The 23,828-nt window shown below is 36.9% G+C and overlaps 1 protein-coding gene across 1 annotated transcript in view; it reads left to right on the top strand.

Annotated features, from left to right (window-relative positions):
• Positions 1 to 23,828, top strand: part of VAV3 (vav guanine nucleotide exchange factor 3) — a 147,367-nt gene that overhangs the window by 58,466 nt on the left and 65,073 nt on the right. The window contains exons 8-15 of the mRNA XM_039726393.1: positions 2,480 to 2,583; positions 4,550 to 4,649; positions 5,407 to 5,502; positions 7,155 to 7,223; positions 9,646 to 9,732; positions 10,164 to 10,249; positions 10,613 to 10,745; positions 11,080 to 11,189. Coding sequence (XP_039582327.1) covers positions 2,480 to 2,583; positions 4,550 to 4,649; positions 5,407 to 5,502; positions 7,155 to 7,223; positions 9,646 to 9,732; positions 10,164 to 10,249; positions 10,613 to 10,745; positions 11,080 to 11,189 — 785 coding nt within the window. The remainder of the gene's footprint in view (positions 1 to 2,479; positions 2,584 to 4,549; positions 4,650 to 5,406; positions 5,503 to 7,154; positions 7,224 to 9,645; positions 9,733 to 10,163; positions 10,250 to 10,612; positions 10,746 to 11,079; positions 11,190 to 23,828) is intronic.

The following is a 23,828-nucleotide window of genomic DNA, read 5'->3' as shown; positions in this document are numbered from 1 at the left end:
TTGCTTGTAAAATATCACCTCTGGTTTGGCCATCTCTGGCATGTCCAGCAGGCTCTCAGTTTATAGGAGGGGGTGTTGGGGACTTTATTCTATTCTGTGAGAACCTGGCCTGTCTGTCAAAATATTTTGGTTGCTGTTCCAGCATCATCCTAGTAGAAGGTAAGTTATGACAGATATTATGCAGATGATACCTGACCCCTTGCCATATTTTTCCCTCAGTGAAGTTTTCACTCTGCCTCTTGATTGCTGTCATGTCCTCCACTTTGAGTGTTAGTCCAAAACACTGTCACAGATATCAATAACTAACTTGTCTTCTTGAATTACATCGGCTCCTCACAGAGTTCCCTTTGCTTTTGAAAACAAATTTATATTCTGTCCTGCATTAGTATTTCTTACTCATTGCAAATAAAGCCATGATCTGCCCTACCTAAGTTACTGTAAAGCTCTTTCCTAAGGCTCTGTGTGCCCAGGCATATTGACTTACTTTTGTTGAAAGACCTAATTCCAGTCAATGGAAACGCTGCACAAAGGTACAGAAAGGGCTTGAATGCTGTAAACACAAACAGGGAGGTCAGCCCACTCACCACTAGTTAAGGATTGCATGGGATCACAGAAGATTAAAAAGAACAAAACCTGTGTGTTTAGACTAGAGAGATGCATAGTAAGCTTATGTTTGGGTTGTTTTATTTTGGTTTTAATTGTCAGCATTCAGTATTCTGCTGTTAGAAGAAGCTGCTTATTCCCAACTCCAGGAGCATTTCACAGGCATCCAATAACGTTAAAAGAAATACAGGACTTGCTTAAGCCAAAAATATTTGCGAATGCTTTGTCTGCTCAGGCCTTGTCTGTGTGGCAGTTCCTCAGCAGGAAGGCTGGAGGGCAGTGGAAGCTTGTTTTAAACTAAAAATAGCTGTTACACACAGAGCTCTGCAGCAAAGTGAGATGTGAAGAGCAAGTGCTGTGTTCTCAGAACAGAATGGATTTTCTTATGTTAAAGGGTTGTGGTGAAGGATTGTTTCCTTAGGGTGATGTTATATTCCTTAAATAGACTCTAAAAGATGCTTGCTAGATCAACTGCTGATCTCAAAATACTTCATTTTGAAGAAAAAAAAATTACCTCAAATTACTCACCAGTCTAAAGAGAGTGCCTTTGATTTGCACTTATATTTCTAAGTTTTGTTCTTTAAAGTGACTCTATGGCTCTATATTTGAGTCTGTATATGTCTGTCTATATTGTGTATATATGCATTTGCATGTACATCTATGTGTGCACCTGTGCATGCCTTTGAATTATATATATGGACATACAGAGAGAAAGAGAGATTAAAGTATGTGTTACAGATACTGAAGTGTTGGAACATTCATTAACTTCTAATGATGTTACGTTAGTTTAGTTTAAAACTTGATTTGAATTAGAGATAGAAACCCAGAAAGATCCATTGTCCCCTCAGTATTAAGCTGTTTTTCAGGGGTATTGCTTAGCTGAGTCCCTGTGTGCTCGTTAGAAAATGTGCTCCTGTTCCAAATACATTAATTGGGAAGATTTCTGTAATAATGTCTGTGTACTGCAACTTAAGATTCTGAGGATAAGGCCATACAGTTGCTAGCAACTAAATTTGATCTGTTTCAAGATACTGCACCCTCATAAGTGATGTGATTGACCTTGTATGTACTGTTAGTTTTCATCAGTGTGAAGTGAAATGTTTTAACTTGGTTCACAACTCATTATTGAATATTAGTTTTGCAGCGTGTAATTTCTTTCATTAAATCATCACCAGTGGCTTGCTCTGTTAAACAGTCCTCTCTTTTTCATTCCAATGGTCTGTATACTATTTAGTTACCCAGGTTTCAAAACTTCTTAACCATGACTTGTTTTCTTGTGAATTTTCTGACAGTGTCCATAAATTGTTGAAGCTGATGCAATCTCCTATGGTTTGTGTGATGTTGTATAAGCAAGGACAGTTGCAACAGTAATCAAAGAGCAAATCTTACTGCAGTATTCTTTCTCTCAGACATTAGCTGAGTGCTGTATTGGGAAACTCATTATGATTGCAGTTAATTTAGCATTAGGACATCACTAATTGACCAATGTAATGTACAGAACTAATTTTTCACAGCTCAGGGACAAGAATCATTACTTTAGCTTGTCACTAAAGCATTCACTTGACTTGCTTAATTTTAAAATTATCATTATAAAATAAAGGTGAATTAACAGTGCACATTCCAAGCTTGAATTAACAGTGCACATTCCAAGCTAGAATAAATTAGTCTCTAATAGGTAGTTCTTGGAGTTTAGTTTTTCTTGTTGCACTATAGGGAAGATGTGCCAAACGTTGAAATTAGATTCTACTCTCAAATAATCTGTTTTCCAATTTATTGAAATTAATGGGTTTAACATAAAATAATTTAATTTTATATTCAAATCTTTAAGCCATTTTGTTTTTACAAAGCTTTTCCCCTCCCCATTACTGTTTTTAAGGATTTGGTGAAAATTCACAGGAATCTTACACAGGACATCAATGATTCCATTGTTAACAAAAATGATCAGAACCTATATCAAATTTTTATTAACTACAAGGAAAGGTAAGATTTAAGCATTCTTACTAATTGTGCTGATATGTGCTCAGTTCAGTATTTTACTCTATTTGATGAATATTTCTGAAACAGGATTATGTTCAAAGTAAGTATCCTTATCAAGCTAGTTTTGGTGTTTTGAGCCTGGAAGTCAAGATGCCACCTATTGCTTTATGAGCCCTCACTCTTGTTAGCCCAGCTGTGGCAATATTTTTGCTTAGACAGGTAACAAATATATTTTTAAGGGAACTTCAGTTTTGCACAGCATTTTTTTTCATGCACATAATCCCTGATATTTTATAACGTGTATTAGTATTGTTTAAGAGATTAAAGAAAGAATACTTATTAGGGATATTTCAGATTAAAGAAAACAGAGAAGGTCATAACTGGAAAGAAGAGGCAGCATATGTGGAAGAGAAGAGAGAAGAGACTAAGGTCTTGCTTTGCCCTGAGTCAGAGGTGTGATAGTAAAGCAAACACTCTCTGCCTTCAAGTAAAAGCAGCCTTTGAAAAGCAGCCAAGCTGATAACAGGATAGCTGTGGCAGCATGCCATACCCTGTGGGCTAATTGCCAGTTTTTTACCCACCTTTTCATATTGTTCCTTCTGCCAGCACTGAACAGCTGTTGGACTCTACAGATGAATTTATATGCCTGTGGTACTTGGCTGAAAACACTTGTTCTGTTGGCTACGTTGCTGACCTACCTTAAAGTAACCTTTGGGATTTGGTTAAAAATTAAGTCCTTCTGGGAGCAGAGTCAGACTTGAGGGAAAGGAAGCTAACTGGGTTTGCTTCAGGGTGAGGGAGGATTATTGCAGTAATAATTGGTGTGTGAGAAATTGGACAGCAGCATCCCAAGAATGTTAGATGAGGCAGTTTGCCAAGGGAGGGGGTGTCCCAGACTGCCCATAAACAGTCCTGCCTTCAGAGACCCTCTGTGTCAGCTTCTAGTTTGGAGCAGGACACAATTATTTCCCAGGCTGTTACACTTTCTGCTGCTGTAGGAGGGAATCAGGGGGCAGGAATTGTTCTGGAAAATGCTTATCTTTCTAAAGTTGTTCTGAAATGTATGCTAAAAGAGGAACAAAGGACACTGAGGAAAAAATACCAAAGTTACATTACTAAAAAAAGGGAACAGAGGTTGATGCAGTGTCTGAACCATACAGTGATTAAAAGTAATCAGAAATGATAAGTTTTAAATCATTGTCATCACCTTGTTGTAAAAAAAAATAAATAATTAAATAAAAGGGTAAAGTTTAGGTGAGAGAAAAATAAATTTAGGATACCACAGTGGAGGACTCATGGGAACACACCAGAAAAGGTTTGAAGCATACAGAAGTCGTCACCTCAAGAAATAGATGAAAAGGTGAAAGAAGAGGGTACTCCTGCAGCTGGGAAAGAAGCGCTCCACAGAGAGGCAAGAAACTCCTGTCATAAAACCAGGCTCCTTCAGGAAGCCTTGCTTCATTTGGTATCTATTGAAAATTTTTCGAGGTTTCATACACTATTATTTTGATCTGAGAGTTCAGACCTGATAGACAATGTTGGAGACAGATGAGTTTGGATAATCTACAAGTTCTTTAAAGGATGGTTGTAATTAATCCTATTAGGCCTGTGCTTCAGAATTCGTTCATTACAACCTTGGAAGTCTACATTGCTGTAAACACTATAGACTCTTCTGTTCAACAGAAATTTTGCTGCTTTTTAATGAATCCTGTATTTATCAGAACATTTATATATATGTATATGACTATTAAAGGAAAAGGCAATGATTTTAGACTATTTTGAAAATAGAGCAAAACTCTTCTCCCGAATAGTCTTTATTAATTCATGTTGTTAATTGAACACATGGTTAAATTCTACCCTTGCTTATATAGGCACTGCTTCTTTTGAAACAAGGATTGTGCAAAAATGATCAAGGGTTGTTTTTAAATTAACACACATTCCTTTCCTTCTTCCTCTTGCTTTGATTTAGGTTGGTTATTTATGGACAGTACTGCAGCCAAGTGGAGATAGCGATATCGTGCTTAGACAATATCTCTAAGACAAAAGAAGATGTTAAATTGAAGTTAGAGGTATCAATATTTTTTAACATGTATATATATGTATACACCTTATACCATGAGTTTCTGTGATTATGTGCTGCTTTCATTGAAGTCAAAACCTTTATGGCTCTGAGGAGGAGGGGGCCTTGGACAGAGCCCCAAAGAGCTCTGTTTGCACCTGTCCCTCAGGTGATGCAGGAAACATCAGTCTTTTTGAGCCTCATAATTCATCAGTACTTTATAGACCTGGAGCATAACATCCCAACCTGGATATTACTCTACTGTGAGAGATGAAGCTGTGGAAAAGTCAAGGTGGGCTCTCCCCACCCATTTACAGATCCAGTCAAGTAGGTCAGGCATTGACTTACATGTGGTAAATCCATGCTAGGTATTCCCCTATAATTTCCTCATGTGCCCAGATATTACTGCCAAGAGGACTTGTTCCACAATTTTTGCATTGAAGTACTAAAGTGAGACTTACTGGCCTGTAGTTTCCATAATTGCCTTTTGGGGTTTTTTTGCCCCATAGGAAAATATTTTTTCTTTTAGTTGTATGGAATGGCTAATTTCTCTTGCCTTTGTTCTACTCTCTCATGCATGTTGAAAGATCTGAGAACATGTGACTAAATGCAGGCTTTTTTTGGTTTTGCCACATAAACTGTTTTTCTTCATTTTGTTGCTGCTATTTAAGATAGTTGCTTATATGTCACTGAATTTTCATATGTATCACTTGAATCAGTTTATTTTCTAGCTCTATTGCCTTATTCTTTCTTCTGCTTTGAACTAGGAATGTTCCAAGAGGGCCAATAATGGGAAATTTACATTGCGGGATCTTTTAGTGGTTCCAATGCAAAGAGTGCTGAAATATCACCTACTGCTCCAGGTATTTTATTTTTGAAATTTAAGGGGGCTGAGAGCAAAATTGTGATTGTTTCTCATCAGTGGGTTGTAAAAATGAAAGCCAAATGTCTTTATCAAAGGAAGGTGATTGATGCATCCCTAGATATGTTAAGAAATAAAATTCAGTCAAGTGCAGGGTTTCTCCCAGAGATAATTTCTTAGAGCTGAAGCATACCTGGGGAAAATAAAGTAAAACTATTGTTTCCTCAGTCTCTGGACCTTTTATTGTTTGTGTGTTTAAAATGGTTAGTAGTACCAAACCATAAGCATGGTACTTGGAAATGTGAGCCATTACCCTCCAAAACAAGAAGCTGGGCCATACATACAGCATACTTTTAAGATACTTCTTCGCTGTCATAAATTGCAATTAAGCCATATTTATTTTGAAATGCTTCTTGTTATAACCCACAAAGCATTAGCTTTTGCAGTTAGTCCTGTAATAAGGGTGGAGAGTCTTATAAATTTAATTTGATAGCTGTGCCAGGAGACTCATTAGTTCAGCTGCGAAGAAATGTATTACTATATTAGACTGTCAACCCTGCTGATGCTTGTAAAATGTCATTTTAAAAAGATCTACTACTTATATATGGAGCATAATTTTTACTCTGCAGAACAACATACATTTTGTAATATTAAATTTTTGAAATACTTCTGTAAATGAGTCATCAATATTTTGATCAATGCAAAATTGGAGAGAAGCAAAATTAATGGTACAACTTCTTAAAAAAAACTTATGAGATCTGACTCATGATTTTATAATCATCCTGTATATTGTGGAAAGTTGATATACAGTGTCACGTTGCTCTGTGTAGCAATATATGTTGTACAAAAAATATTTTACAGACTTGGAAAGAAAATAATGAGTAAATTATTAGAACTGCAATGCAAATATAAATACTAATTATTATTAATTGTAATATGAGTATTAAAATAGTATTCCATGTCTTATGTCTTATGATTTTATTAAGTTATCTGAGCTGAAATGTATAATTATTGTCTCAAATTATAAAGAAGACCTCTTGTTTCCCCAAGAGGTGGCACTTCTACTTCATAAAGCCCCCAAAAGACTCTGTGTTTTCCATATGGGAAGTGGCTAAAAGAATTCTTTGAACATGTAAATTTGATTTCAGTATGTTTTCTGAGTCAGCTTCCTCTTAGGTATGATGAGACAGTGACTTTTAAGCTGTGCACACTTCAGCTGAGGTTTTACTGCCAGCATGGATCCCTGTCTGTGAGCAAGTGCGTGCTTTAGAATAGGATGAAATACCACATAGCAATGTATAAATGAACCTGAGTGTTGTTTACCTGGGCTTCCAGCATGCACATACAGTATGATCTGATTTGGCAAGTTTTAAGTGCTAGACAGACCAAATTCACTTCTCGTGATGGTTCATTAGCAGCTGAAGTCAGTGTTTAGGCTGTGCAGCAATCATTCCTAAACACTTGCCAATTACTGTTTGCAATAGTCCCCACTCACTGATAGGCTGCTCACTCTGGGGATGAAAATGCCTATTCTTGGGCTGTGTTTTCTGGTTTTGGCTTCTGTATTTTTTGGGGGCGGGGATGAGCAATGATGATTTCAGTTTAAAAAAATGATGAACAGTGGGTGGAAAGTTTTAACTGCTCTGTCCACAGGAGCTGGTAAAGCACACTACTGATGCCATGGAGAAGGCAAATCTAAAACTGGCACTTGATGCAATGAAGGTGAGTATTTATGGCAGTGAAGTATTTATGTCTGTTGGTGGTTAGAATGGTAGCTCAGAATTGTATTTCCTGGAGGAGGTCATGTTCTTCACAACATTTCAAACATGTTTTCACAGGTTCCTGTGAGCTTTGTATGTCATGGCAAGTGTGAAGTTGAGGGTTTTACTCAAGTCTGGGAAACAAGTTCACTAGTTTTCTGAAGCAGAGGGCTTGTGAAATGGAACTTCCTCATTTTGGGTTACTTTTGCGTTTGCTGGAAAACAGATGTTTCAATCATGTTGGTCTTGCTTCTGAAATTTAGGAGTATATCTACTGCTGTAAGTCAGTTTGAATCAAGATCAGTAATTTCCCAGTACGATGGAGAGCTGTCTTTGTTTACAAGGCCTTTTTCTGTCATCTTAATATGATCTCTGTGGCATTACCTTTGAAAGCAGTAGTGTCTTTCTGGAGGTAGGGTACCTGTCACTATAGATTCACCTGCAAGTGGTACAAACAAATGCTTTATAGAATAACTGTTCTGCTTTGTGCATGAGGTAATATATTATGTGCTCCTCTGCACAGCTTCAGAAACAAAGCCCAGGTCTGCTTCACTTGCCTTCATGGCATGAATGGTGACATTCATGTGCTGGAGTTAGAAAGTTTTTTCTGTTCTCTGTGGAGAAAGGAGCCAACATGACATAAATTATGTCTCCTGTTGTAATCTGTATGGTCCACAGTAGATGCTGAAGTCAGACTAAGTTAGTCTTGGGTCACACAGCTGTCTCATATTTTGTGGCTGCCTTGAATGTCTGGAATACAAAGCAGCACAAATATGAGATTTTTATTGCCCTTTTTTTGTTATCCATTTCTGTGCAGTGAACGTAAAGGGATGGGCACTGTAATAATTTCCCTCTGAGAGGTACCTGAAAAGAGATGGCACAGTGTTCATCCATCTAGTGGCAGGTCATGCATCCTGGTTGCTGCTAATTGGCTTGGAAAATAACTGTTTTATATTTACCCCTGTTTTTTTCTTCCCAATTTGCTGGTTGTCTTCATTGTTGGTGTCTGTTGGATGTAAAGATCAGAGAAATCTCTTGCCAGAGTGTCTGTGGCAGAGATGCACTGGCAGGATGTAACCAAATAAAATACTACAAAACCTCACCCCACTCCCTCCAAACCCACAAACCCCTGAGGTATGAGTGTCTCTCCTTAAGGTTGCAGCATTGTTCCCATTCTGATTTACTGTAGTCCCTGCCATTGTAGTAAAAATAACAGTGTAGCCCTGGTGTTTTGCTTCTAAAAACCTGGTGTCTCTCATCAAGAGAGACAAAAAGAAAATGTCTTTGGTAAAACTGCTAGCAAAGTGGTACTGCCCCCCCCGGAAAGAAAATTCTTGGAAGGATAATGCTATTGGATTTCTTTTGGCAGAAGAAAGGAGGTTATTTAATTTCTAACCCAAGCCTTTTAAGACTGACGTGAATGTGTCCTGCACAGATCCATTTGGGAAGCTAGCATAATGACTGCAGCTATTCATAGATTTTGATTAAAAACATCTTAGGGAGAAGATACGTTTTCCTCCCACCCTCCAAATTTGTGACCATATTGAAGGGGTACTGTAAAAGCAAGTTAGGAAGATCAGAATGCCTTTTCCAACTGCTGCTCTCAGCATTCCTGACCCTGCCAATTACCTCTTCTGCTCACTCCTCATCTCTACCCATAAACACGGAAGCCCCAGCAAATTGTCACTATTACTCAAGCATCTTCAGAGCGTTTTAAAGGCTTTAGTGAAATGTGCACAGCACATGTTCTGGTAAAGGGCACAATAATGATCTCACCCTGTGACTTCAGGTAGTATATCCCTTCAGAAGCCCCTTTTAAAATCTGCTGTGTAATGGCTTCTCTCTGCTGTGCAACAGTAAGAGCAAGATCCCCCTGCTGGGGCCGTAGCTTACAAGCACCCAGGTTTATGATTCATTTACACCTTACATTCTGCTTTTGAGCTGCCTTATATATGTTTTCTGCTGTATTCTCTATTTACCTCCTATTTACCTCGGAGGTTGGATATTGACTGCTTTTTCAGTAGTCAGCTGCATGAATTTAGTTTCCATCTTTAATCTTGAAAATAAAACACTAAGGAAATTCAGAAAAAATCAGCTCTTTTTAAGAATTCATTACTTGTTTCCCTCTATAGTAAGTTCATGTTCCAATAGATATCATGAAGAGTGTTTTAAATATTATTAAAGATATGCAGACACATATTTCCTTCTTTATTTAGGCATACATATTGGTAGTTCTTGAATGTTAAAGAGAATTTCAAAAGAAATTACTAAATATGTAGATAAGACAAATATAAAATTAGGAATAAACATGTCAAAATAATCAATTGAAGCAGTCTGTTATAGAAGAGTTATTCTTTTCCTCCCTTTTGCTGTTGATACTCTAGGACTTGGCTCAGTACGTAAATGAAGTAAAGAGAGATAATGAAACACTTCGGGAAATTAGACAGTTTCAACTATCAATAGAGAATCTGGTACGTGATTTTTTAAAATTTACATATAATTTTAAAATCACTTTTGATCAAACGTATTGATTAAATGTATTTTGTCCTCATTTCTCAGGACTTTATAATATTTTTGATAATATTTAAGTATGTTTTGCTTGGTTTAGAATGACATGCATATTAAAGTAAATAAGTCTCACAATAATGGGTGTTAGTAGTTAAATATGTTTGTATGTGTACAGTGATCCTCAGATGTTTTTGTAATGGGAAAACCTTTCACATTTGAAGACAAAATTAGAATGGGCTGATTCTTTATAGTATTTTGTTTGTTATTGAGGAAAATATGTTGTTTCCTGGTCTGAAAAGTCCTTTACTGGGGTAAAAGGAGTGAGTGGTCTAACATTTGAATGTATTATCTTCACACTGTTGCTGTATGGAGTCATACATTTCTTCTATTTCAGAACCATTCCCTCTTACAATATGGCAGACCTCAAGGTGATGGGGAAATAAGGATAACGACATTAGACAAACGTGCAAGGCAAGACAGGTGATGGCATGGCTTGTGGTGTTGGCTGTTGAAAACCTGTGAAGTAACTCTTGAGAGATGGGAGGTCAGCTCACTGATTCTTGAGGGCTTTCCACTCACAGAGCCTGTCTACCACTGACCAAGTGAATGTGCAAAGTGATGAATGGACAATTAGTTATTACATTAGTGTCTAAGATCACTAAGTCCCTTACAAGGACTTGGTCTTAAGCAAAAGTACTTCCAGTGTTAGTTGTTTTATTAGCCAGTAGTTTAGTTCTTCATCTTCAAAATTTTAAATGCCACTGGCAAAAGTGTGTAAAATAAGACTTTTTGGTGTTAGTTTTCTGGAGTGTTTTTAACCATCTCTGTATTGTATTTTCATAGGCATATCTTCTTGTTTGATCTAGCTGTCATTGTTTGCAAAAGGAGAGGGGATAATTATGAAATGAAGGAAATAATAGATCTTCAGAAATACAAAATTACAAATAACCCTACTACTGATAAAGAAAATAAGAAGGTAAATATTTGTTGCTAACTCACATAAAATGTTTATTTTTAGCAAGAATTTGAAGCATTTTATGGGAGTTTAAAATTTAAATACAATTTCTTTAAGATATTTTGCATTTTAAATGTAAGTTGGAGTGAATATTTAGAATTCAATTTTGTTTATTTTGAGGTAATTAAAACGTTTGAGTAAGTCATTCTAAGGGAACACAAGAAAGTGGTCTTACTGTTCCCAAAATTAATGAATTAAAGAATATACAAATGCTTTGTTATTTTTTAGAGGTTTTTTACCTCCCTTTCAGTTCTTCATAACTGATGACTCTTGTATTACCAATCTTCTTATGCAGTGGTCTTATGGCTTCTACCTCATTCATATCCAAGGTGAAAATGGTTTAGAAGTTTATTGCAAAACTAAAGACTTAAAGAAGAAATGGCTTGAACAATTTCAGATGGCTCTGTAAGTATATTTTTATTAAGGTAGAATCACTTTCATCACTAATGTAAGGATTTTGCTTAAATTATACTAAATTTTTTTCATGTTTTTATACAGTCTAGTTAGCTATTTTATTTGACGTTCTGAGAAACAACTGATTGACATCTTCATCAACAGTATTTGAAATTCCTCTTGGAAAAGGAAGAGGGCACTCTAGGCTATGTAGTATTTTCCAACATTGCCACTAAAACTGTTTTAGTAATGCTGTCTTAAGCAACCATGGGGAAATAATAATTATATTAACAACAAATATCTATCAGAATTGTGGCATTTTTCCTATGCCATTTTAATTTTGACTAATTGAAGTATGTTTTTGAAAGGTAATGCTGGTGGTTTGGGAGGGGATGCTGGCATCTTTCCTAGGGGGTTTTATCTAATTTATTAGTTAGGAGCTGAATCAAGTTGCTTGACGTATTAGATTGAGTTTCAAAGGGCTGATTTCCTTTGTATGTTTTAAATCGAGAGGAGGTTGCTTTAGACTTCTTGAAAACTAAGTTGTTCAGTTGCAGCACTGCAGATTACATTATTGTTATGCAGCATGGACTTTATTTCCATTTCTGATTCTTGTCAGAAAGACAAACATGATTATTGACACTTTGGGTATTGTGATTAAATTTAAAGCATGCACAAGGGAATTAGATGACAGGTGATGCTTGCTTTATGGAAAGAAAAAGTGTGAGGGGGAGTGAGAGGCTCCCAGGTGAACACAGCATTAACAGCGGCAGGTTTGGATGTGGTTGTAAAGGGGTGTGGATTCAGGAAAAAGGGTATTGTGAGCTGATTTGAGTGAAACTTCCTCCAAAATTATACCTAATTTTTAAAAACCTCAGTATGGTGAGTGTTCATGATATAACGGAAACATATGGAAGGAGAACCTGAGCTGGGCAGATACAATAAGGCCTGTTTACTACTTTTCCCATCTTGCTGATTTTTATTGAAGGCAAAAATTTTGATTGGCAAAAATTTCTAAGTGGGGTTGGAAGGAGGCATGTGTACCTCTTTCTGTCCCTTCTCTCTTCCCGCTGTGCTTTGTGTAATACCATAATTATATTTACTTAACATTAACATGTGTGTGAGAAGTGAGGCACTCAGACTTATCACCTTCAGCATTGTAACTCTTGATCACTCTTCAGGCATCCTGGCCCAGTGCCCCAAAAAAGCAAACAAACCAGAAGTCGGGCAAGGAGCTAAGAAGAGTGGGGAGAGCACTATGATTTTTCCCCCAATTCTTCCCAGCCATTTCTATGGCTGTGTGAGGACCATTCTCCCCTGCCCCTCCTGGTGCTGGTGTGTGAGTGCAGCTCTGCCCTCGTACAGTGCTGGGCAGCAGCCAGCACTGCTCAGCTGTTGGGAATGTCCTCTGTCACAGGAGTTATGGCTGCTGCTGGTCTGTGGGAGCAGAGCAGGCAGCACCTCTGTGGTTGGTGAGTTTGTGTGTCACTCTTTCCTCTCTGGCAGATGGACTTGTTCTTTGAAAATGGGTGGTGCTGCCTTGCATGCATGTTTGTCCTTCTTGTAAAGCCACACCTGTAGTTCAACCTCTTTCCGTGTGGTTAAGGCACTGGGGCTGGAGCAGCAGGATCAGGGCTGAGGTGCACCATGATGCAATGGCATTATTGCTTTATCCTTTCTGGAGTTCTCACTGCTTATCCCCAACTCTGTTACATGGCTTTGACTTCACTGCGTGTTTCCCTCAGCATCTCTCCCAAAACATACCTTGGTGCATGTAGCAATAATAATCTTCTAATGCATGTTGAGACACAAGAGTTTGTATTTGGGAACAAACTAAGCCAGGTGTGTTGAAGGGTCACTTGATTGGTTTCATTTGTAGTTTTCAGGGTTCTCACTGTCACTGTGTAGATTGACTTTTCTGCTCTGAAAAGTAGCTGTGATTGAAATTGTGCCCTTATTCATTGCATTCAATATAATTACTGCTTCCATGGGCAAAATACTTCTCATTACTTGAAATTTTACAGGACTGCAAACCCAGCACAGTTGAAGGGGTGAATAACTTGGGATTATCAGAAATGATGTTGTTTACCGAGTTCCAGGCAGAAGTTTCAATGCCTTTGGGATAGCAGTGTGTTGAAGACAGGTTTGTGCAAGTGTTAATCCAAGAACATAATAACAGAACAAACTAGGATCTCTCTTATTATTTTTAAAGTAAGAAGTAATCTTGTTGCTACTAGAACAGTCTAAGAGGCATAATTATTTCAGCTAGGCTGTAATTTCTCCTTTTTTGAGGGGGGGAACTTAGATGTTTATACTGGTGTATGAAAAAATGGTGATAGTTTATTTGATGAAAAAGCACCTATTGTGGAGATGCTGGTGTTGTTGAAATGAGTATTTGCCTCCAGATATGGGAAGTTTATTGATGAAGTATGAAATAGAGGAGAACACTGCTTTGCTGGCTGGACTTGATTTAGGTGCAGAGGGCAGGAATACATTAGGCATACTTGGTATGGAAAATCCCTAAAGGAAGGCTAGATGAAACCCCAGTGTTATTTCCAGAGTGTTACTTTCCAGAGTAGTAAATTTCTCTTGGAAAGCTAATTTCAAAAACCTGTGAAAATATTCTACCTCTTAGCCAGCTCTGTTAGTGTAGTGTGTGGTGAGTTTTGTTTTGAGGGAGGTTGGAAATCCTGGGTTACTGGTCATAGGAAACTGAGTAAATTGTTTTTATTTATTTAATTTATTTATTGGTTTTTATGTATGGCAGCTCTGTTCCTACAGTATGTATTTGCTGTTTTCCTGAGTCTGTTGCTTTATTTGGAAAATATATAATATACCAAACACCACAGTTTCTTTTTCTCCTAAGAATTTCATGGGTGTTCTTGAAGTCTCTTCATTGCCAGTGCCTGAGTTGTGCCTTGATGTGCCTCTTCTCTCACTGGTGTGAATGCATGTTCTGCATGCACAGGGGTGTAACCTGCTCATTGCCTTGGAAGAGATGTGGGCCTTGACTATGACAGTGGCCAGCTTGAGCAGTTGCTGTTTTGTTCTTGGAGTGCTGTTCATAGCAGTGGATGAGCCTTTAGCTGCAAGGGTAAATAAGGATCTTTTCAAATATAATGCTGCAAAAGCTACTGTACCAGACATGGAATGTTTAAATTTGGTCTAGTGTGTCAAATAGCATTGGTTTAAATGCAAAGTCATTCCATATCCAGGATAATATTGATAGAAGTGTACAGCCAAATTACTGTTCTCATTCAGCCAAATTAGAGACATCATGTATTAAATGAAAGTTTGTCAGCAATGTGATGAAGTGCATGGTTTATTTGCCATAACTAGGCCATTTAAAACCTCAAAAACTGATTGTGTGAGACACAATTTTTTTTTTCTAGTAGCACATCTTGTCTGATTTCTTTCCTTCCCTTTTGAAAACACCAAAAGAATCACAACCAATATGTAATATTTTCATGTTATTCAGCTTATGCTAAAAGGTGGGAATGTTGATTGATATTTTTTCCCTAGAAAGCTCTTCCATACATGCTTTTTGATTTTAAAAATGACTATTTTTAAAAATAGTTGGCTAATATTTGTGTCAATGAATTTATGCTAACCATTCTTTATAGAAGAAAATATGCCTTGAAAGGTGAAGTGTCCCTCCTCTGTTGTATGCATATGTACATATTCTATGTATGTACCTTAGTTATATTGTTACTTAGCTGACTAATTACAAGGCTTAATTTCTTATTATAGAGCAACTGCTTTTCTCATCATTGTTGGGAAGAATTTAATTCTTCTATTTTCTCATGAGATGATAGAATAAATGGTGAAAGAAAATCTGCTGCTTGCTGCTACATCTTTCCCATGCTGACACTTAACACTCCCTTCCATCCACTAAATACTTGGTTTGTAGTTTGTTTCTTGATCACAATAGAGCATGAAGCAGGTGTTTGTTCTCATCACCACAACAGCAGAGATCTTTCCCATGAAAGGCTGCAGATTATATTTTCCCACTGACAATATTTGAGTCCATTAGACATGTAATATCTTATGCTGGTTTGTACTGAATTTATTTTGTCATTATGTTGTCCAGTTTCCTAATTTAATTTAAGCCTTTCTCAACTGGGTTTTGTAATCCAGTCTAAAAATGACTGTCAGCAAACTTGACTTGAGTATAGAAACATCTTACACATAAATGCAATTTAAAGAAGCATTTAGGTTGGAAGAGGTTGGCTTTAGTCTCCTGCAAGACTTAGGTTGCTCAGGGCAGTGTCAGCTTTAGTCCTGCTGGATTTCAAGACACACAGAACCAATATTGTAAAGTTTCTTGCAACAGTGTTGTAACACACCTAATTAGCCTTTACTCAACTATTGCCTTTCGCAAACTGAGAAATTTATTAAAAGATCTTGCAGGCAGAGGAACAGTTAAAATTTCACCTTCTGAAGTACTATGATTGTAGTTTCTGCTTTGACCTAGCTGAAATAGCAATATTAATGTCATGTCTAATTAGTAATGCCTGAAAAATCAGTGGGAAACAGGTTCATTATAGTGATTAGGGTATGCATTAATTGTATGCAGTTAATGAATCTGATTTTTCTTTTAAATACCTAAATAAAAGATTTCTGACATGAAAGCTGTGCAGCCCTCACAAAATAGTGGTTTTAGTTTTAATTACACTGTACTTGGTTTTGGGTCACTAGAGAGTTTGTGCAGCAGCTCAGGTAGAGTCTAACATGTTTTTGATAAATTGCTGCATCAATTCAACATAAATTCACACCTTGCAACTCAAGGGACACAGAACATATCATCTGATAGTGAGGAAATAATCCTGAGATTCATTGATTATCAAACCTGGTAAGTGTGTGCACAACAATTTAGATTAGAAAAACTACATAAATTGCACCCAGAGCTCATTGGTTTTCTAAATTTTAATAAAAACTAGTACAAGACACAAGGTAAGTGCAAAGTGTCTCGTACCTATCATAATTTGTATTTTCACATTGGTTTTGCACTCTGTGACTAATGACATTGGTCAGATTCCACTCCAATAGATCTGTTCCCTCAGATAGAGCATTAATAATGCATGTGCATTAAGCTTTCTTCTGAGAGAATATTTGAGCTCTGACATATTGAACACTGGCATATTAAATTAAAGCTTTCTTATCAGAGCATCATAAAAGCCTTAAGATGTCTGCTGCATTTTTAAAATAACCTGCAGAGGTGTTGCACTTGTACCAACCTCACACAGGTAACCAAAGCAATAAACAATCATGTCTGCCTGGGGTTTTTTCATCAGTATAAGTATTGCAATACTGCAAAAATGAATGCCAAGTTCTTGTCTGTTAAAAAAGAATGCTTTCCTGTTCTTTGCTGTGACTCCAGTTGCTTTTGATCAAATGTTTTTCAGGGTTATAAGCAATCATTCACAACATATTTATAGTTATAAAATTTCTTTAGATTATTCCAGACACAGCAAGAACTGTGTGAAGATGCTGGATATGATTAAGAGCACAGTGTAAGGACAGTGTAAAATGTGAAAGCAAACAAGAGTTTATGAAAACAGTGGGTAAACACCTCAGGATGATAAATATACTTCAGTATTATGTCTTCCAGTTCACAAAAAACCAAAAATATCCCAATCCTTAAGTTTTTACATCTTACCTTACAGTATCTGAGGAATATTACTATGAAAATTAGTGCTTCTTAAAATTCAGTGAAATAAATTTGTAGTGACACTACATTGTAAAAATAAAGTACCACCATCTTAATATTGGCCTTTCTTGTGCAAGGAGTTTTTTCAGTGTTAAAACATGGAATGCTGAATTACATAATTGTCTTGATACTCTGGTTATATGAATAGATGTCATAGCTTCTCCCTGCAAACCAATGCTATCTTTTTCTTAGCACAGGTAGATATTTCTCTAATAATTTACAAGTTAATGGCTGTATAAATCCTGTATTTTCAGAGTTTTTGATTCCAAAACACAGACTTATCTTCAGTTAAATGTAAATATGCTAAAATATTTAAAGCTTATCAATACAAGCAACTTGGTAAATTTGGATTTGTTAGACTTAGAACTTCCATAAATAATATTCAGCCATTGAATACAGATGTATATTAAGTATAGATGCTCTTGATTTGCGAGTACTGATGTCTCACAGAGCTTTGTTCCTATCAGGTAGTGTTCAAAAATATTTTACAGGAATAGATTAGCTCAAAGCAGTTCACCTCCCATGCTTTTTGGGGAAGTAGATAAAGAAATAGAAAGCAATTATCTTGTTTGAAACAATGCAGTATGTTTCCAAAAAGTTAACAAGATAATTTCCTTGATCTCAAAAAAGCCACTCATCATATGATCAAATAAGAAAATTTCCAAGCAAATTCTTAGAAGTTGTGTGTTCTTAATCAAAAGCACAGTTTACTTGTGATAATTTAATTTTATAACATGTCTTCTTGATGAAGACTCTTTGATGTCACAACCCAGAATGTTTGAGTATTAGCATATGGAAAATTGATTGATTGATTACTTCAATAAATAGCATTCTCAAAGATGGTTCTGATATATAACAGCTGAGCTGGAACAGAGAAAACGAATTAGCTGTAAGTACTCAGCATTGCTCCTGAGAAGGTAAAAAAGAAGCTGCAGATTATCTTTTGTGAAATGGCATTGCTCTCCTCTAGTGAAAATATCCTTTAGGATTGCCTTTATTTTTCGTAAATAATAAAATCCTTGTAAAGATTTAAAAAATGAATACTTATTTGTATTTTACTTATTTGTAAATTACTTATTTGTGGCTTTCTCTCTTACTTTGTTATTGCACAAATGCATTTTCTAGTAGATGACAGGATGTTGTGTGACCAGTTGAAATGGGGATGGTTGCACAGAGCTGAAATGCTTGGAGTGTAAAGCAAGTCCAAATGTAAGGCTGGCTCTGTTTGTAGGGGCTGGGATCCTAAGGGGGTGAGTCTGTTGCATGTCTCTTGGGGCCATCTTTGCAAGAATTTTTTCGTATGAGGTTTGGCTGAGAGCTTTTAGCCCTGTTTGACAGTAACGTACTTCCAAAATTTTCTGAGATGCTTAGTGCCAATTGTCATGGCTGAATTTTAAGGTGCTTAAAGTTTTGAAAGGAGGTGACTTTGACACAAACTAGGAATTTTAACTCTGGATGTTTTCATAAATAATTTCTGTTAGCAACTAGTATCTTATAAATAGTTACATTAGATCTGAGTTTACTGATGCATTTTCTGCAGTGATGCCAATTTTTTATACAATAAGTAAACCTGGAATAAAAAATTTCAGTATCCAGAGGTATTAACCTGTGCTGTTTCCTTTACAAGCTATACTGCATGAGTACAGCATCAGATTTCACATCACATACACTTGAAAATGATCTTCAGCAGTTTGTGCTCAGGGTGTCCATAATTCTGAACGGTTCTGGATGGAGCATTTTAAATTATTATAAGCATAACATGGAGTGCAGAATAACATCAGCTCTGAAATACAAAGGTCTAACTTGAGGTTGAGAGTTGAGGAGAGTTCAAGGTATGGAGTTTTATCTGAGCTCCCTGTAGTATTTCTTCTTTTAATACTTAAAACAATTGTGATTCACTGCAGACTCTTTATCTGATACTTCATGCATCTCCTTATTTGTTATGCCTCTGGGCTCACAGGTGGGCATACATGCATTAACTATTCTCTAAAGCCAAGTTCTAATCAAGTGAAACGGCTATTCAGTTTCAAATATAATGCATTTCCAAAATGATGGACATTTTTCAAGCACGTACATACAACTGAACTCTGCATAATTTCTTGTGACACGATTACATTTCTTGAAGAGACTAAGGTGGGAAAATGATTTTTGAGACCTCACCTAAATAGTATTTTTGTGAAAAGAAGTCAAACCCAAAACCAAGAAATATAATTAGAACTTCCTGTATGTTTTTTTCCCCTTTTGGGGAGAACTCTGAACCCCAAAGGGCGGGCAGCTGTCTCACTGCACTGTTATGCAGAGCCCATGGCTGCTCCACATCCTGTTTCCAACCCAAGAAATTGCTGCTGCTTCATGTTACTCAGAAAACTGCTGTGGGACTGCTGCTGGGGGAAGAGAAGGTTCCTCTGCTCTCCAAGATGCCAGTGCCACTGAGTGGCAGATGGAGGAGCATCTCTGGACCTCAGTGATACCTGAGAGGTTTGTCATCAGTCCTCTCTCTGAGAATGACTTGATTCAGTCAATGTTTACAAGGCCTTTGCTTGCTCTGCGTTTAACAGCAGTGATCTACCCAAGGTTATCTGGCTCAGCACCTGCTCTTGCTGATACCCTCTTGTTTTGCAGACAATTCACTTTTGAAAGGAACTTCCTTGATCTATTTACAAAGGGTTACTTTTGCATTAATCTTTATGTGAAATGTTCATTCCTTGTTTTCCTATGCATGCTCTGATTAAACATGGACGTGCTTCTCGTGTACATATATCCGAGGAATATCAAACTTTTTCAGAGGAGTTTTTTCCTCCTGTAATACATTTTCCTTTCCCTTTTAAGAAGAAAAACAAATTAAATTTAAAAACACTTGAAGTTTGGGAAAGAAGTTGAGTTTTTAATTAAGTACTCCAGAGCAGCAATTTTTCAACATTAATTAAATTGTTTGTAGTGGGTTTAAACAACACCTTTTCAGTGGCCTAGACCCAGGGAGGGGGGAAATCTGTAAAGGTCTTAATTGCTGAAGTCAAGCTGGTATTGAAAAGCTGCCAAGAAAGCAATTAAAGGAAATGGCCCTCAAAATACAGCGAGAGAGAGAGAACTGGTCACTAGTGGAGGACAGCACTGGACCTTGCAGTTTCTAATTGGTAGCATTAAATGCAATGGTAAATAGGTTTATAGTAAAAGAAAGAGGTATTTTCCCTTGTGCTGTGTTCTGAAGTCTCCTTCCTTTAACTCCTTGCTGGAGGTGAAAGATGGTAGATTTGCAGTGCTCTCTGCTGCTGAATAGCTTCTTTTTGCTTGTTCTGTGCTACAAGATTGACATTCCTAACCAGGAGCCAAAGGCTCCACATTCTATTTGCTTCTACTCTTTGCATTTTCATAAAGCCACTTTTTCTTTTTTGTGCACACTTTTTTAGTAAAGGCCCTGTGGTTTGCATTTTATTAATTTCCTATTTAATATTTAAACTTGCTGTAAGGATGTAATTAATCTAACAAATGTAATACTTCATTTTATCCCTTGATTATGCTTCTGTTAGATTTGGCAGCCTGTAAGCTTTCAGTTGTATGTCCACGCAAGACAAATGTGGGACACTAGTTCTTGGTCTTCAAGGCTAATACTGAAATATCTGAACTGCTAAACATTCAAGAAAAGATATACTCAGTATAAAAAAATTAAAAAATAAGACTACAATACTTTTTTCATTTTTAATAACTTTAGAAATATGTCCTTTCTGAAATGAAGACTTAGTGGGATTAATGGGATTTTAATATACTTATTTGCCAGCTGGGAAAATAGGAGGAAAGGGCTATATAGTAAGCTATCTCTCAGCCATTTATTTGTTCTCTTGGGAAACATGTAGTAATTACATATTTTGGAGAAACGACTGAGTTTTGTGGCTGAATGTTCAGTAGTTTTCCTGGTGCATTTCACTTTGTAAGCCCTACCTGTGTAGAGGAAGTTTAACTGACAGTAAAATAAAGTATATTTGTGCCTACCCCCCTGAAGATGATGTAATTGATTTGTTGTGGAAGGTACTCTGTATAGTTTTCCTTGTAGGAAACAAAAATGTAAGAATGCTGATAAAACCTAAATTGTTGCTATGAGAGACCAAATGCCTGTGGTATTCTACTGCTCTTCAGAAACATTCTGATTTAAGTGCCTTCTAATCAGAATATGGTTTTCATTAAGTAAGGAAATTACAGTAACAAATCTTAGATAAGTTGCTTGATACTAATGATGTATTACTTGCATATACACCTTGGCAACACTTTGGATCAAAGACAATCCAAGTTCACATTTGTAAAATGGGGCACAGGACTTACAGAGTTGGTTATGTCAAGGTTATCAAGGTTCATTGGTGTTTTTTTTGACTTAATTATTTGTCTTTTGATGGTGACATGTCTGTGTTTTGAGGGTTAGGCATGAGTTTTAAGTCTTTGATGTGTTATCTCATCTGCTAGTGTGAGAAAATTGTAGCTCAATCGGTTTCATTTTTTTATATGAACAATTATTTTTTGGTATTTTGAGGCAGGATAGTTAAGAGAATTTATTCCTCATTCTATAGGCATAGGAATAAGCACCTAGACATCTTGTCTGACAAGACAATTTTGGGCTATCTATATCATTAGTCCGTGGCCAGCTGTGCCATTAATCTACACAAAGATGATTACTGGAATGGATTTTGTCTGCAGAAGCCTGTGGGGGATGGTTGATAACATGACACTTGTTGACACCATATATAAAGGTGTTGCATTATGTGGGTGGGATGAGATTGGCCTATGATCAATTTACACTTCTGAAAAGAACAACTCTGTAGAAAGAAATGGCACTGCAAATGTGGAGAAAATATTTTTAGGAGAGTAATTCATATGCACAGAGAGTACTCCAAAGGCTGAGGATATGAAGGGCAATTGAATAAGACACCTGAATAAGACAACTCTTTTGTCCACTGAACTTTCAAAACTTTAACACAAAGGGACCGCTCAGAGATGGAGGACTGACTGAAGAAGATGGGCATTCTGCCCCTGGAACTTTGGCTCCCGTGGCTTGTGGAGAGACAAGAATTGCATGTCCGAGTGACAGAGACTCGTGAGATACGCACCTGCAGGACTCTTGGCTTGGTGGTGTAGCAGTGAATTGGTCCCAGTGGGACTAATATTCTGGAAGTAAATTGGAAGGAGAAAGCTTTGCTCAGAAGGCTCAGGGGCAGCCCAAGGACATTGCAGTAGTGACTGGAGTAAATCTGCTTATGGGGTTCCAGCACTGTGCTGGAGGAACACTTGTGGTTGTCCCTTATAAAATCTCTGGTGCTGAATTGAGGAGAGAATTGGAAAAATTGTCCTAATAACAGATTGACATTGACATTTTGTCTCTGCTAGAGTGGGGAAGTTAAAACTGCCTGAGGAGAAAGTAGATGAGACAAAGGGAAACTACTTTTCCCTCCCCACATTGTTGTTGCTTGTAGAAAAAAAGAGTTTTACAATAAAACGAGGAAAGTGTTCTGTGTCACTGTTTACTTCAGATTAAGTATTTCTGGTGTATGAGTGACTTCCTTCTCTGGCCACTCATCAAGATTGTTTGACAGCAAAAATAGAAAATTTTTTTTGCTGCCTGGGGTACCTCATAATAGCAGTGGTTGTGGTAGTAGGGACTGAGGAGTCTGCAGGAGGGCTTGGCTGTTCCACTGTGATAGTGAAGGAACCCAGTGTAAGACCCAAAAGAAATGTTGTTGATTGCTTCAATACATTTGAATTTTGCTAACAATTACATCAGGGTTTCTTTTTTTTGGTCTCCTTTAGAAGAAATCGTTCTTCTAAAGAGGAAAATAATATTAGGCTCAGAATTAATATTGACATAAATACTCAGGGTTTTTTCTGTCTTGCAATATGCCTACTGGTTGGAAAGTAGAAGAGAAAAGATTTGAGAAGGATGAAATGTTTCGTTTACTGTGTTGTGAGAGCGCTGCTCTCTCTTCTGAGGGTATCAGTGTAAGGCTTCCATGCTATAACCAAAATGGTTGGACATGGCTTTGAAAAGTTGCATGTTATGCCATGACTGTTTTGCATTATCAGTTTTATTTGCTGTATTTGAAAACTCAAGACATAGTAGGTAATTTTCAGTTTGAGAGGTTTTGTGGGGAAAAAATTCTTATGATCCTTGTGGTATTTGAACTTAGTCACAGATGAGTTGTGCTTAAACTCTAGCTGTAAACCTTCACGTATTAATCAAGTTGGGTTATTTTTGTATTTGATTTCAGAAAAAAAAAATTGAAAACTAAAATATCAAACCCCTAGATTCATTAAGTTCCTGACTTTACATTTAAAGGCTTGCTGCTCCATCCATGCTGCTCTAGTGCATCATCTCAGCCTTATCTGATGTGACTACAGAACTGGATTTGCCATAATGCTGCATTACTGATCTGGTAGCAGAATGTGCAAGAGTCTTCCAGCCCACAGTAGCACTGCACTAAATGTTCTTCTACAGAGCTTTCCTTATTCTACCTCTACATTTGGAGTAGACAGCACACCTTGATTTATTTTTCTGGGTTTTGTTGTATCACTAATTATCTTTGCATATTGTGCTTCACTTTACAGCACTGTGTCTCCAGAGTAAGCAGACAATTTCTTACCTTACACTGTTCTTTTCAAATATTGCTTTTAATGTAATGAAGAATGAATACAGTGTATCATCTTTGTTCTTTTAATAGGAGGTATATTTTGAGTAGTTCATGCACTTCAATCTTTGTGGAATATAGCCTGAGAGAAGAAGGAAAGAGAATTTTTACATATGGAAGAAAGTTGTATAGTCATATCCATGTGTTAAACTACTGTCTGTGTAAGGTTGTAATGTTTTTTTTCTTTTGATCCACCTATGCTTATTATTTTTAAAGATTGATTCTGTTCTAATTAAATGAATGGAATTTTTTCTTTGGTTTGTTCTTGAAAAATGG

This window comes from Passer montanus, unplaced genomic scaffold (assembly GCF_014805655.1).
Source record: "Passer montanus isolate IOZ18808 unplaced genomic scaffold, ASM1480565v1 scaffold58, whole genome shotgun sequence".
Classification (NCBI taxonomy): domain Eukaryota; kingdom Metazoa; phylum Chordata; class Aves; order Passeriformes; family Passeridae; genus Passer; species Passer montanus.
This window is presented reverse-complemented; position numbering and strand designations above follow the sequence as displayed.